General features: G+C 34.1%; 1 protein-coding gene across 2 annotated transcripts; it reads right to left on the bottom strand.

Moving 5' to 3' along the window:
* Positions 1-497: 497 nt before the first annotated feature.
* On the bottom strand, positions 498-15390 carry LOC131850135 (uncharacterized). 2 transcript variants are annotated; one of them, XM_059200307.1, is made up of 16 exons: positions 15308-15360; positions 14735-15031; positions 13520-13667; positions 12829-12958; positions 12215-12390; positions 11752-11959; positions 11479-11616; positions 10902-11021; positions 10292-10417; positions 10008-10078; positions 9441-9584; positions 8848-8929; positions 8175-8255; positions 7472-7578; positions 6818-6899; positions 498-6379 (listed from the first exon to the last, which is right to left on the bottom strand). In XM_059200307.1, the coding sequence occupies exons 2-16, from the start codon at positions 15019-15021 to the stop codon at positions 5781-5783; spliced, it is 2499 nt and encodes an 832-aa protein (XP_059056290.1). In that variant the 5' UTR covers positions 15022-15031; positions 15308-15360; the 3' UTR covers positions 498-5780. The 2 variants fall into 2 exon arrangements, with proteins under 2 accessions (XP_059056290.1, XP_059056289.1); XM_059200306.1 differs by having other exon boundaries at positions 14735-15390.
* Between the last annotated feature and the right edge of the window lie 1004 nt (positions 15391-16394).

Below are 16394 nucleotides of genomic sequence, written 5' to 3'. Positions count from 1 at the left end.
CAAAGCAAATGCTATATAATTTTTATAACTACGTACGGAATTTTATTAAACGTCTTTCTCAACAATTTTGACTTCATGTGAAGCATTTTTCAAGGTGCCCTTTCTACTTTACGTCAACGAGACGCTTATAAAATATTACAGAAAATCCTATTATTATTCTAGTAGAGCGATATTTTTAGATCCTCAGATTACCCACAAAGCCTTCACACGGCTTCAAAGCGTTCATACTCAAGCATTATGTGTAATACTGTTGTAAGTTTATCTTATAAATAACTTGCTTTGTAAACTGAAGGAACTGCAACTATCAAATACTTTTGATATATATATTTATACTATATAAATCTGTGTATATTGTGTCCATTTATATAATATACAAGGTGACGACCCACCTGATGGTAAGCGGTTGCCGTCACCTTGGATACCACATTATTATGTGACACTCATATACCAGCCATTGCGATGCTGATGAGGCAATGAGTTCTCTGCAATAGTGCAGAGAACTCATTGCCTAATCTACATCCTACGGATCCAAAATACTTAAAAAGCAAGCTGCTTGTTGGCTGAAATAAGTGAGACAGAAGTACCTTTTACATTCTACCTATGGAGAATATTATACATTGAGACGCGTGATATTTATTGCCCTCCATTACATGATTATTTCTTGTTACCATTTACAAACTTTCATTCCACTTCACAATTGTTCCGAGTCATTCAAAGATAACAGGAAGAAACCTCTCAATTGTGATTATATCATAAGTCTATCATTGTACTAATTTATTTCTTAAGATCGTTGTATCCTTTTATATAGTTTTATTGTAGTTTTTAAAACAAACAAACTTAATATTACATAACTTTCAATTTCAATCCATTTAAAATAAGAAACAGCAACAGCATAATCACTAATTTACCACACATAAGGCGTCCATTATTGTTTTTCGTACAGCTGTAGACATCTATAAAAAAAATAGAAACCCGCTACATTACTATGATAAATACTCCATCCAAATTCTTTTATGTTTATTCTTACTGAATACATTTTATTTCTTTTCTCGTGTCTTATGTATAAAATAAGTAGGGTTTAATTCATGAATAAAAGTTTTATGACGTATTTTTAATCAAAACTAAGATACAATTTTGGCCACCATGCCCAGCAGTGGGAAAGAAATATAAAGAAAGATACTACTTTGATGATATTATTACATATCTAAATAAACGAAGAATTTAAAGCTTGCTAATAATCTAGTTTTAAAACATACCATTGTAATTTAATAACTAAATAATATTTTTAAATGTGTCTACTTAAAACCGACCAATGGTTTTAAATAATTTTGTTACATTGTTTAATTATGTGTTACACTCAAATTTTAGTAGATTCTTAACTTAAGGTTGCATGAAACATGTTCTGTTAATTTATGTTCAATTTTTATACTAAAGACTACTATACTCTTTGTAAAGGACCTTTTAGCTTGTAAGGGTATTACAGTAGCTGAGATTGGATGATGTCGCCATAGATGCGGCCTGCAATATAACTTCTAAAGTTCGAGAAGAGAGGAGAGGAGCGGTAGAATACTATTGCTAACGCGAGGTAAGCCGTGTGGTTTTAACGATTGTGTTAAAACCACAGGTTTTGCTTTTGGAAGATTTTGAAAAATATGGAAATGAAGATGCAGCTTCATTTTTTCAGTAGGATTGTTACTACCCAAGTAGGTATATATTTCTAACAAATTAGATAATTAACGAGAGCGATTTTAATAGTTGGTGCTCCACGACGGTTTTCAATGACAAGTTCTTTGCTATTGTGGACAGAGCCTAACCTTACCTGTTTATTTCGTTTTTTTCCCAGTTCGGTTGTTATTCCAGGAGATGGGGAATTTTGGTAACAGACATGAATGGGCCCCTTTACGTAAACATTCATGTGGTCCCAATTAGACACAGGGTTTCCTGGTGAATTTCCCAGGCTGTGCTAACTGACCTAACTTCATGCTCATGCTATTATTCTCCATTCTTTTAGAGCAGGCTGTATATTATTCTATATTCTTCCATTAAAAAAATAAGGATCGGACCGACAAACCACAAATAGAGAACCAGTCAAAGAAAGAGTCCATCTTATTAGTATCACCATAGACAAGGCAGACGATTTCCATGTCCTGTAGATATTCTGCCATTGGCATAAATTACATCACACGTTATAGGGTGAGTGTCGACAAAACGTTCTCAAAAAAAGCAGATGAAGTTGTGGGAAACAATGCTGCACAGAAATTGGTGAAATGGTATGATGGCCGCCTAATAGGTGACTCAAATATCTCCCCCACTCTTTTAACTGTCGATGGTAACTTAATTCCACTTAATAGCATAGTAACGGAATAAGATTATTTCTATCAGTTAATCCTTATCTATTTATTTATTTATCAGTGAGTACATTATATCGTTCAAATAGATGATATAATGAAAAAACTACAGGACAATAAATAGATGTCTATCTATATAAAACTTTAACCGAATCGATTATACAGAAAAAAATTTTGGTTAACAAGAAAAGACAGAAATTTGTAAACAAAACTTATAAATTTAAATCTAAACCTTTTTTTGGGGAATATATTACCTAAAATAATAACCACATTTTTTTCTCTAACTGAAAAAGCAAAAGCGACGGCAAGTGGCCAGACTGAAAATGACAGTCCCCTATAAAATTCCTATACAGAGACAAAATAACATACAACCTTATTGTTAAGCTTTATTAAAATAAGCAAAAAGCAAACCTATAACTTCATCCTACACTAACACGAGACAATAGCGAGTTTCTATTTTTTTATATTATATAAATCAATTTGACTATTTTAATTACATATTTTATACTCTATTTACATACACCGAATAACGTATTTACAATACAAGATCAGCTTGTATTCTTATGTATGTATTACAAAATTTTGTCACAACTCTACCTATTAAAAAATACAGTTTATTTTCAATTGTGCTACCTTTAAACTATACCCTAACTACCCTTATTTATAAAAACGCTAAAATTGTAATAAAATTAGTTAATCAAGTGTTGTCTTTTATTTTTAAATTAGAAAGAATGCTATAAAACACTTGGTTTTTATAAATAAGGAAGTACATTAACTGTGTCAAGTCAAGTTATTCAGATAATTGTAGAGACTACATCCTATAATTCGTATGCGAAATGGTGCAGTAAATAAATATAGACAAACAAAAAGAATGTTCTCTCAATTTATGACGTAATAAATATTATTAATAATTAAATTAGTCAAATTGTCTGTATATATCTAATAAAGGACCATACAGACTAGAAGGACATGTATATATATTGAACAATATATGTATGAGAAGTCATACGTAAAATAAAAAGAAAACACATTATTAATGTGAATTTATACAGTTCAATCAATAAAACTTTATACATACATTCAGATTTAATATTTATATCTATACATAATTTAACAATCATGTTGTTTACTTGTGCCAAACGTTGCTCCAATAACAGGAGTACGAATTATTTGCACAAACAAACACGATAAACATATCAATCATGGTCCTATTATATATTTATATATTGGGAAATACTATTCGAATAGCTGTCTAGGGGCAGACAAATTAAACAAAATTCAGTTGTAGGAAACAACAACAAAAACAGACTTGTACAATTATTGCAATTCGAACAAGTTTTTGTACGCACATCTGTTATGCAACGAGTCAAACAGCAGTCTCATCAATCTGGAATCACGAATCTAATGGCTTACGGTTTATTAGACAATTGATACAACCAGTGGTATATTTTTATTTTTTTATTGGAAGGTTTGGCAAACTCTGTCAAGGACAAGAATTGAAGGTTATTCTGAGGAGGTATAGTTTTTATCTACTCAGGATACAGTATAAACTTTCCAAAGGTGATAGCTCGTTTATGCATGGGCTACAAACACATAGGATGTGTAGTGGCATTTCCTCTTCACTTCACAAAATCTGCAGTTTTGTTGTGAACAGGCCTAGGTTTTTGGTATAACATTAGAGGACGAGTTTACCGTTGACAATTAACAATGACTCTGAATCTCATCCGGTAAACCAATGGAGACGGTCCTTTTTTATTTAATTTTGTTTTGCCTATCCCGTAAGAGATCTGAAGTAAGTATAGATAAATTTACAGCTTTTTTAAATAATAAAAGAGCCCCATCCTATTAATTTGGCACAAGTATCAGATAGTAAAATTATACCACTGGATGTAATTAGCTAGGAGGACATTGAAATGTCCATATCTAAATGTCTATTTGTTAATTTGTGAATTGTATTAAATATTCCAGTAACTTTGACTAAAGTATATGATACAGTGAAAATAGTAAAGATAAAAAACATCTACTTCCTAATTTAAAGATGTCGACTTTATAAAAGAAATACCACGATAATTCAATAACAATCACAGCGGTAGAAGACTAATAAATTAAAGATATTGTGTTATAATAAATAACAATATAAATAAATTGAAAGCCAGTATACGACTAACTTATATATTCTTCTGTTTAAAAATAAAACATATTTTTATCAGTTCAGTATTAGAAAATTAACCTTATATATTATTCATATTACTTTGAACATTGAAGTAATTTAGATTTAAATACAATTACCATAATCTGCACAAAGAAGTGAAATAGTGATATTATAATAAATAATATCCCAGGACAATTCACAAAGCGCCATCTAGTTCCAAGCTAAGCAAAGCTTATGTTATGGGTACTAGACTGATATAAATACATAAGTAATATATATAGAAAACATCCAAACCGATACAATCATACTCATAAATAGAAATGTTCGCACCGCGCGAGGAATCAAACCCGCTACTATCGGAAGTAAGGCGGTATGCTCAACGGCTGGACCACCGAGACTGTCATTACATCTTAAATGTTTCTAAATGTACTACAATTGAAGTTAAGAACTCAATGAAAACAAAGTAATCATTTGCTTTTGAAAAACGAAACAGCGTACTTGCTATCTTATTTTACTAAAAACTGATTATTTTAACTGTTAATATGTGTATCTTAACTTCAGTCAAAGTTACTAATTAATTGAGTTGTGTTCTACTTATTAAAGCCGCCGTCCTATGTCGATGTTTAGACAAACAAGCCAGTAAATTGCAATGAATAACCCTGATTTACCAACTCGCGTATTTATTTTCTTATTCATAAAAACTTCATATGTCTAATAAACCCACTCTCACTATTAAACTATTGTATACAGCTGTGCCCGCGGTTTCATCCGCCTGAAATTTATAGCCTATATGTTATTCTGATGTATAAGCTATATAACTGTAAAGTTTCATCAAAATCCGTTCAGTAGTTTTTGCGTGAAAGAGTAACAAACATCCATCCACACTCCTATACTTTTATAATATTAATAAGACTTCTTCGGAAGTATTTTTTCAATATGACAAACAAAAATCGAACTTGAACAAACCAGCATTCGATTCAAATTTGAAAAGAACAATCTGATTTTCCAAAAAAAAAACCATAGGGTAAATCCTAATAATTGTTGTTACTTTTTTGTCATGGAGTTTGTGAGAATAAATAGTACCTATTTTTATTAAATAAATAAAAAAAGGTGGTCAGCATACAATGTAATAGTCAAAATGGGTTTATAACTTTTACTTTTTATAAATAAGGCTTTAAAAATCTAGACGTTCTCTCTAAGATCAACCGAGGCTCACTTTTATCTGCACTAACAACTGAATTGTCACTATATATAAGTATATATTCCATCACTATCACAGATCACCAAAATCTTTGCTGTCTGGGACCGACCCACCGATTCGGCGGCCTCGGCAAATTTCTCGGCCAAAACTGTGGCTGAAAGCCGGGCGGCCTGAAAGTCCGTGGTCCCCAATTTCTGGGGAACCTTTGATTCATAAACGGCCTAGGTGGTGGATTTTCAAACATATTTTCAATGAACTCTCCGAAAGGCGGTGGCGAGTTCACGTTCCTCACTTCCGGAGTTGGGATTATCTCTTCAGGACCTTTCTCTATGCCTCTACTCCTCAGATCTTCTTCGTATGGAGTTTCAGAGGAGTCCTCATTTTGATTTTCGAATTCGTCATCGTTTAGTGGAAAGCTTGGTGGATTCGGGAACGGTATGTTAAACTTTTGTAGGGCGGGGGGCATATTATCGAATGGATTCGACAATGGGGGGTTAATGACGGGTGCCGACTGTGGGCCGTTGTTTTTATATTCTGAACTGTTGATTTGTATGAGATTGTGGTTAGATTCCTTTAGGTTGGTCTTCCCGTTGTCCCCGCCCACCAGTACTTTGTTGTTGTTGAAGCTGTGCCTTCTGTTGTGCTCATTTTGGTTGGATTGATTCGGGTACATACCTGCTGAAAATAATTGATTAGATATAAAATATGTACATTATAATATAATGTAATACACAATAATGTTAGTAATATGTTTCGTTTATAATGGATTGATCCAAATCCAAATTGAATAATGTAAAAGGCTATATCCATATATTTTTACACTACTATTATATTTTTTAATAGAATATGATCGGTAGCTAATAGCAAAATAAAATATAAAGTAGTGTGTAGAGAGAGGATTAACTGAAAATTATTGATAGTCCTAATAACATTTAAAAAAAGAACGATGTAAAGTAGCTAAAGTGTATTTGTCTGTTTGTTAGCTATTCACCACTGAACGATGTTAACGAAATTTGACGTGAAAATAGCCAATAACACGAGGGTGGACTTAGAGTAACTTCATTGTAAAAAAAGGCAGACAAAGTCGCGGAAAACAGATAGTGTTTAACAACTTACGTTGATCCTCATCTTCAGATAAATCCATATCAACACTCTCCACTATATCGCTCGGGGTGATCATCGGAGGCACTCTGTAATCCTGGAATGATGTATAAATAAAATTATATAGAGAACTCTATTAATTACATAAAGAAAAATAATACATAATTTTATGTTCTACCTGTGTACAATAATTAATGTGTATAATTATTAATAATTATTCATATTAATAAAAAAAACCATAAGGTAATACCTAATAATTATTAATATTAATAATTATAAATGCGAAAATTACTCTGTTGCGATTTCATGGCGAAACTACAGAATTTATTTAAATAAAATACACAGATAGTCTAGAACCTGAGAAAGGACATCGGCTACTTTTTAGCGCAAAAAAGGGTTGTAAGGGGTTGAAGCCAGAGACGAAAGGTTATATGAAAATGTCTTCATTTTTAAGTACAACGTTGAAACTTTTTTGATCTAACTAAATATATTATATTTATTTAGTCAAGGTCACTATTCCACGCGGACGAAGTCGCGAGCACAGCTAGAACCTCTTGATTGATTTTCCCGCGCTTAATCACGTGCGCTCTCCTTTTCGCGCATGCAAGAACGTGTCGTGTAAGGTAGCTATTACAATGTTTAGTGTTAATGTATGTAAATATCACTCACCTGGTCCAAATTAACGGGGTTTACTGGCCTCGGCAGACCAGGGTTCATGGGTCTGATCGGGGCCGGTGGTTGATGTGTTAATGATATTAAATTCCTATGATCCACATCTAAATGAGAAAGTAAACTTTTATTATTGTAAGCCAATTGATCTCAAATTTAGTTGTTCACCGTCCATAAATCAAGAGATATTTTTTAGCATATTCAGACTAAACAATACCTGTATTTTTGGTGCCAAGTAATCTTAAAAAGTAAAGTTTTTTTTTCCGGAAAACACTTATATAACATTGTTTTGTAACTATCACAACATACCAATGGAGAGCATATACAATAGATACGTAGAATTGTTCATACACTAGATCTGAAAAACTAATACACAAAAACATACATAACAGACTTGAAAAATATTAATAAATTACAATTACAAGTTACCAGGGGCCCGTCCCGGATTTACAAGGATATATTACAAATCTTTAAATTTCTTAGCTTGTTCTATACTATAACACGCATGTATAATACTCGTACTAATTTATAAACCTTCCTCTTGAATAAGTCTATCTATTGCTGAAAAGAGCACTAAACTCCGTTGCGTAATTTAAAAGATATAAGCGAACAGACAGCATCAAATTGTACAGACATTAGATAGAATTAGAATAATTGAGATTACATTAGTAAAATTATTAACAGTTGGATATAAAATACATACCTTGGTGTGCTACTGGATTCCTGATGATAGTAGGTCCTGCCGGCGGAAGTGGTAGAAACCTATGGTCCACATCCTCTCCGTCTACAATGAAAAAATAATGGTTACAAATGTTTGCACCGTGCGAAGACTAACGCGCGACCGTCGTAAGTACGGTGGTGTACTAAACCGATTGACCAGAGATGAGAACACGCAGTCCCCGAGCCTCTTGCGGCCCGTTAAACATGTTTATGCAGCCCGCTAAGCATTTCTATAATTGAATATATTTTTCTACTTTCTTCCATCAATATGTTGTTGAGTATAAAAGTAATTATAATAAAATAGTAGTACATACTAAACCAAAACATTGTTTGTGACGAGTTGTCACTTGTCGGCGCCTTGTTCAAACATGCAATACGAACGTTTGCATTAAAATGGAAAATCTTTACTTTTTTTTTATTTAATTCATATTTTTTATTCTGTTTATTATAAATAAAGTTTTGTACGTTATTAATTGATATCATTTTATATATGCGGTCCGCTAAAACAATTTAAAATTTTAGTTGAGCCGTTGATTAAAAATGATGCTCACTTCTGGTATAAACATAAAAAAAAATGCAAATACTTGTCGTAACGCCAGAAAGATTTAATACAAGTATAAAAGGAGGACATTTAATCAGTTAATAAGTCAACTTACGGCCAAGGATTGGTAGAACTGGTGGAGGCGGCGGAGGTGGTAGTAGCCCTCTGTGATCTACGTCGGCTGGTGGCGGCAATTTCTAGAACAAATGTTGAACATTAAATTGACGGCCTTAATGGTCTTGCACATCGCTTCACTTCCGATAATGGCGGGTTCAATTCCTCGCAGGGTGCCTATATTTTATATTCATGACTGAGTGTTTGTACTGGTCTGGGTATTGTCTATTTATATTATGTATGTATTCACAAAAAAAATCTATGTATTTATATCAGTGGCTTAGTACTCATTATACAAGCTCTGCTTATCTTGGGACTAGATGAAGTTGTGCGAATTGTCCAGGGGTAATATTACTAAATTGTAAATAGACAGAACATGGTTTTAGGCAGGCGAATAAAATTGTCAGTCCAATCATGTCTGCACCAGTGAAGGATTATATGATGAGCATGATTTGGCGAATTATGTAAGCCGAGGTATGTATGAGGAGTGTACCTGTGACGAGTGCAGCGGCTGCAGCGCCGCGGGCGGGGGCGGGCCCGGGGGCGGAGACTCCGGCGTGTCGGTGTAGGCCGAAGTATGTATGAGGAGTGTACCTGTGACGAGTGCAGCGGCTGCAGCGCCGCGGGCGGCGGCGGGCCCGGGGGCGGAGACTCCGGCGTGTCGGTGTAGGCGGGGCGCGGGGAGGGCGGGGCGGCGCGGTTGGTGGCTGCGGGCGCGGGCACGGGCCGCGGACCTGACTACACGCACACCGTCACCACATTTAGCACATTTGATGGTCCTGGGTTCGATTCCTCGCACGATGCAAAAATTTGTATTCATAAGTATAATTGTTTTTATGTATACTACTGGTCGCCTATTAGTCGAAATTGGACTGTTATAAAAAATACAAAAAGAGTTTTGAACCACTATTGGAATAACAATTAAAGAAATTTTATTGATCTAATGTATTTTTATATATAATTTAAAAAATTGTATTCTTCACTCCTCTATATAAAGTACAAGTGTGCGAAATTTCATACTCCTCCGTCCACGCAATTTTCCCCACGTTCCTCTGAAACCGCATTGTCCAAGCCCCTTTATGTTCCAGTGTGTGGGGTTGAATTCCCTACATTAAATGTGTCTATGTCGTGCATAAAGTCATTCTACATATAATAACTTACCGGCATCCACGACGTATTATTCCATACGTTGTTTGTCTCTGGATGGTAAGGCTGTGGTTCCGGATCTAGATCTGAAACAATGAATTTGTTAATGAAGAATAAGATGTAATTCTAATCATTTTCTTTACAATAAAAGTCAACTAAAAATGCAATCCATAATCCAATAAAAACTGCCACTCAAAGTTTTTTTGGTGTTAGCCAGATTTGAATTCAGTAGCTATTAGGTGTATGACAGGGTAGTGATCCACTACGCCACGAAGGCCTATATATATATTTGAACTTACCAATAATATTTTCCATAGTGCCATAGAATGAGGTCGGTGGCGGCGGGTTCCCTGTACTTTCTGGCGTTAATAGATCTAATCCTGGAAGTGTGTCTTGTGACTTCTGTGACATTGTACCACTGGTCACTAAAAGTAGAGTAATTAATAAAATAATTAATAGTAGAAGAATGTTAAATACAAGTCCGCCATATTGGATATGTGTATATACCTACATGAAGTTTTTTTACTTATTTAATATTTTGAGTACATTGAATTAGTGCTAGTTGGTAGATTGTATTCCCACATTTTAACTTAATAATGTAAAATTACAACCAAATTATTTAAAAGGGCAACACACAAGTTTCTTGCTCGATTGTCTCATCACAAGCTTTTCAAATGATCGGTAGATTAAAAAAAAGTGATAACAATTCAAAAGTTCTTCAATGTAAAGTTATTTGAATAAATGATTTTCTATTCTATTGCACTGGTAACTAAAATTAACACATGATTGGTCTTCAGGAATAGCAACGCACGAGTTGTACCAGACATATATTGCCGATAGTTACCATCCACTTACCATCAGCGTGTTACCATTGCAGTTACAAAAGTATGGAAAAAATATTATACTCACCTGAATTATTATCTGATGTTACCAGATTGGTATCATTTGGTATTAAATTCTTTAAAAAGTCATTTATATTAAAATCTTGCTTTTCTGATGGTCTACTATTTATTACTTCTATTTTGTTAGCTAGAAAAAAGAAATATATTTAAGTATATTAACTATCTTATATATTTTATATGTGTAATAGTTTTATGACGGCTTCGGTTTTGACTGTAACTCTTTCAGATGATGGCGGGTTCGATTCCTTACACGATGTCAATAGATGCAGAAGAGAATGTAATACTCGCCCACACACCAATGTGAGGATTTTATTATTAGTAAGAAATTTTCCGGTAATGCGGCAGATATCAGTATCCCGGCTTCACACGGATGTACTATATTACAATATTTTTAATTTTTCGACTTGTTCTATACTATAACAAACATGACTTATACATAGAAACCTTCCTCTTAAATAACTCTATCTATTGCTGAGAACTGCATTAAAATCCGTTGCGTAATTTAAAACATAACCGAAGAAATAACGACGTCAGCTTTGTATAATACTATGAAAAGATTTACTATAGAATTTTATGTAACTCACCACTAGTGTTGATGTCTGTCGAGTCATTAAACATTGATAAAGGATTATCGGGCGTGAGAAACGACGATAGTCCCAAATTATATAAGGAACCATCAGCTGCTATTGAAGAGTTGAATGTTCTGTCGATATTGTATGCAACTGGAAAAGAAATTGCCAATTGGCTTTTATCAGATCTGATTACTGTTTAGTAGACTAAGGTGCAAAATAAATTAAGTATTAAGTATTCAGGGTAGCTGATAATTTCACAACTTAGTACTCACTGTAGATACTCACTGTCATCGGGTCCGTCGTCGACATCGTCGGGCGCGTGTAGGTGGCGGTCGGGCCCGGCGGGCGGCAGGTCGAGGTCCTCGTCGGGGGAGGGGGAGGGCACGTCCTCGTCGCGGCGCGGGGGGGAGGGCGCGGCGGCCGGCAGCTGCGGCGCCAGCTCGTCCAGCTTCCGCTTCAGGACGCGGACCCGGGCGCCGAAGTTCTTGTATGCCTGGCGAAAATTCGTGATCGTTACCTTATCAGGAAGCACAGAACTTACTGCACTTGGGCTGCTAGACAGGCCAAGAGTCTTTAGAAGATTGTACAGAGTTCGCTGGTGTACCTCTCGCTACCATTCAATATAAATTAACCACAGAGCCATGTTTATAGTATAATAGTATCAAAACGCGAAATTTAAGTAAATTTACTTTAACAAAACTTTGTTGGGGCTGGGAGGGAAAATTTACTGAAATTGAAGTCAACTCACATATGCAACAACTTTAACTTCGCCGCGTTGCGTTGAATAGTACTGATTTGCGGATGTCAATAGTGCAAGAAGCGCTTCTCTAGCTACAATCTCTCGTTGTAGTGCCTGCGTATACCGTTCTACGCATGCTATACCTTCATTAAGTTCCTTTTCCACATCATCTTTATGACTTCTATCTGTAAAAATAAAAGGTTAAGTTATTCATCCATAATATTATGCATAGCACAATGTGTATGTCTGTAAAATGAAAGGGTCGCCTTTATCTAATCTCTTTTGAGATTACCAAACATGTACAAAGACTACCTTGGGTAATCCAGGAAAACTTATAGGTTTTCATTTGAGACATGGAGTGACTTTTAAAGTACATCAGAAAAATTTTACTTTTGTAACCATAATTTTACTAATATTATAAACGTATGTGAATGATGTATACATGGATGTTTGTTACACTTTCATGTAAAAACTACTGAATGGATTTTAATGCAACTTTACAATAATATAACGTATACATCAGTATAACATAATCAAGCGGTGGAAATCGTGCCAATAGCTAGCATTATTATAATGGTAATTTTTAATAAATCATAGAAAAAACATAATGAAATACAACATACCTTTAAGACTTGCACATAATGCATCAGCATCGGAAAGCTCCAAATGACTCTCATGAATGTATTTGAGTCTTAAATCTGTATCCGCTTCCAACACTGAACACTGTTTTATTTTATTCACTAGTTGTTGTGGCTAAAACATCATGTTAATTTAATATCTAATATACAAGTTTAGTCAGAAAGGGTAAGCCTTAGCACAATACCTGAGTCGAGGTATAGTTATATCAAACCCCTAGCAATGCCCTCAGAATAAAGTCGTATCCGTCAGGCGGGAGTTAGTCAGCCGCTCTATAATTCCATCTATGGGTTTGGAGTGCTATCTGAACTCGCCCTCTATAGTCTGATGTTGCTGTAAAGGCAAGCTACGGCCAACAGCATTACAGTAGTCGGAATAAAAACCTAATATGTAACTGATCGGGTTTCAAAATGGCTTGTAGAATTTTATATGAAATTTTTGGAATATATTTGGTAAGTTTAAGTATTGGTCCTAGACTTTTTTTTTATACCTTTTGTGGATAAGGAGGGACATATCCAAAAGTAACTTATATGGTAAAAAACCTTCAGAGTTAATCCTATGGGATTGACCTGGAAACCATTGTGGGTAATTAGTTATGAATTCACCATGATGGAATTACTGGCCTAAGGAGTGAAGGGAATAGCCGTTACCATTAAAAAAATCACTTGAGGTACTTACTTGAAAATCTAAGGGGTCATCATCAGTCTTTTTAATAGCGCCGGCGCTGAGCAATCCCGTAAGGTCTGATAGAAACTCATCATCATATACACCACGTTGCTCCCAGATTTTAAATATTCTTAAGATCTTTGTACGTACTTTTTCATCTCTGGAAAGTTAAAAACATTACCACATTTGTCAAATTATGTTAAGTAGTTTAGAAGTTGTGTGGGAACATATGAACATACATATTATTGATGAATATATTTGTTACAGGGCAGCAGTGGAAAATACTCCTTATAATTAAAATCTTTTAATTAACAAACATTCATTTGTTATTTAGCTTGAGTTAAGCTCTTTTCACTTTCTGCTATCTTCGATAATACTCTTTAAATGTTGATATGTCACAACTCCAATTCTGTCTTTAATTTGCTTGATGTAGTATACATATATAAAATATATGTATCTATTTTCATATTTAAAAAGAACAAGTTAAAAGTAAAGTAAGCAATTGATGTGGGTATTTAGTTATTTCTTATGTTGCAGTACATAATAGTACATAATAAATATACTTGTATTGTCATCTTAACAAATCAGTTAACAATAGACCATCTTTGATTTAATACACTACAGTCATAACAAATATAAAAGCATACACAGAAAGTCATAAATAATGTCTGTAACCAATAGTAACACTAACAGTAATATTACATTAACAAATAACTGGAAATGCAGATATCATCCTATCTCATTTCAATTAATAATAATAGACAGACATAAATATAATTATTACTATTTTATTGCAATAATTATTGTATAGCTTTATAAACAAATGCATATGAAATCTTCAAAAGTGTCAATCATGCAGCTGATTTTCCGTGGTATAGGCTCCCAAAAGAATGATGTACAGTGACGATAAACTATCTTATTTACTCAAACAAGGCTCTAGTACAGTAATCTGCACAGTGTGCATAGCAGGCCACATTGTACCAAGATCATTAGTGTGAGAAACAGAAAATGGAGAGAAGCCTTTTAAACAATCTCCAGAAAGATATTAAGCAAAACTTAACTTCTTGATTAATAGTATCTCAAACACAACTTTGCAAAATACTCCTCCAGTGGGGTATATGGATCTATTTACAATATAATATTTGGGTAACTGTACAGTAGTCTCCATATATATAAGCATAGCAACCTGAATAGATTATGTATAAGTTATCAAAACTAGAAACTAACCTGACTAATGGGGTTGCCTTTTGAAGATTAAGGCCCCAGCTCTCAACAAATTCATAGTTCTTCCTTTTACTATACTGTATAACATCATTTGCTAGATAAAATAATACCAATCTCTGCTCAACCTTAACCCTCTTCAGTACATTTAACCAACTTGCAACTATTTTCTTATGATGTGTTCTCTGCTTCAGACACCATGATGATAACGACTGGATACTCTCCTGAGTATCCTTTAGTTGTACAAGCTTCTTTTCAAATGTTAAAGTGTTAAATTCCTCTGTTTCACCCATTGTTGTTAAACTAAAATAGGTGTTATTTAATGATTATACTTCATTGAGCTGCTGTAAAACGAAAACTGAAGTAAGGCATTGTATTCCACTTTAACATTACACTTCAAGTCAGTCTGGACTTGCGTAACATAAGTAAATACACATATTCTTCTCACAGCACGTTTTAAGAATAAATAAGCGGTATTCTGCCGCGTTATTTATAATTTCGATATTAATAGTATGACGCGTTTGTGGATGATTGACACCCCTTCTGAATTATAAAAATTTGATTTTTTTAATTATTCACCGATAACAATATTCTGCATTATAAATAGGACGATACCATATAAATTTTAGGTAACAGGAAGTAGATTTATAAGTGAGAAGACAACAACCGCCATCTTATTTTGTGTAAATATTGATATTAAGTTGCTAGTTTCAAATAATAAAATAAAAATTAATAAATCAGCATTGTTAGTAGATCTAAGTGGTACCTGCGAGTTAACAAGTAGCATAAAAATTGTAATTAAGATTGTAATAATGTACTGCTTCAAAGTTCAAATTTCAAAACCTGCATTTAGGGAGATTTTTATAATAAAAATAAGGTAAATCAAGACAGTAATCTAGCAACACTGATAAGTATAGACTACAGCACCACTACAGCACGACTACAGCTAATCTAGACAGCCTATATACCATAAGTATAAACACCTTTTCACCAAAATATTAGTATTCTGTGGAATTTCTCTATACAGTCGTATTTTTAATTAGACGAAGCTAGCTGACAGTAGCTAATGTCACTTTGTAAAATAATGTTGCCATATTTAAAGTAATAGTGATGCGTTCAGTTCTCGTTCAATCAGATGAATGAATGTGAATAGTTAATCATCTCAAACTATAAAAGAATATTATTTCTATTTTACAATAAAATTGTATAAAAGCGCACTGATATAAGTTATTAGTAGTATGTAACAACAATCAGCTTTTTGACGGCTTATTACAAGGCTCGGCTCGCGGAGCGGCGACAAATGCCAACACCGATCAATGCCGCGCGCGTCGGTCGCCATTTTGTTTGTATTCGGCTTCCAACCTCTGGTCTGATAGCACGAATGTTGTTTCTGCGCTCACGCTGTTTAGTTATTATTTTTGTTAAGTTTTTCGTTACGTTGTGTTTATTTGTTGCTATATTGTTTCGTATAAACGATATGGATCCTCAACCAAGCACGTCAAGCCAAAGCTTGTCTCCAAGAAAGAAGAGACCACGGATAGCTTTAAACGTAACCGAAAAAGTTATGATACAAAACGTCTACAAACACGTATTTGAGGAGAAAGCAGCTTCACTACTACCTATTGAAACTCCCGAAAAAAAAGAATGTGTTTCGAAAACAGCTGAC

The sequence above is a fragment of the Achroia grisella genome, unplaced genomic scaffold (assembly GCF_030625045.1).
Source record: "Achroia grisella isolate CSIRO2021 unplaced genomic scaffold, CSIRO_AGI_Agris_v1 utg702, whole genome shotgun sequence".
Taxonomy (NCBI): domain Eukaryota; kingdom Metazoa; phylum Arthropoda; class Insecta; order Lepidoptera; family Pyralidae; genus Achroia; species Achroia grisella.
This window is presented reverse-complemented; position numbering and strand designations above follow the sequence as displayed.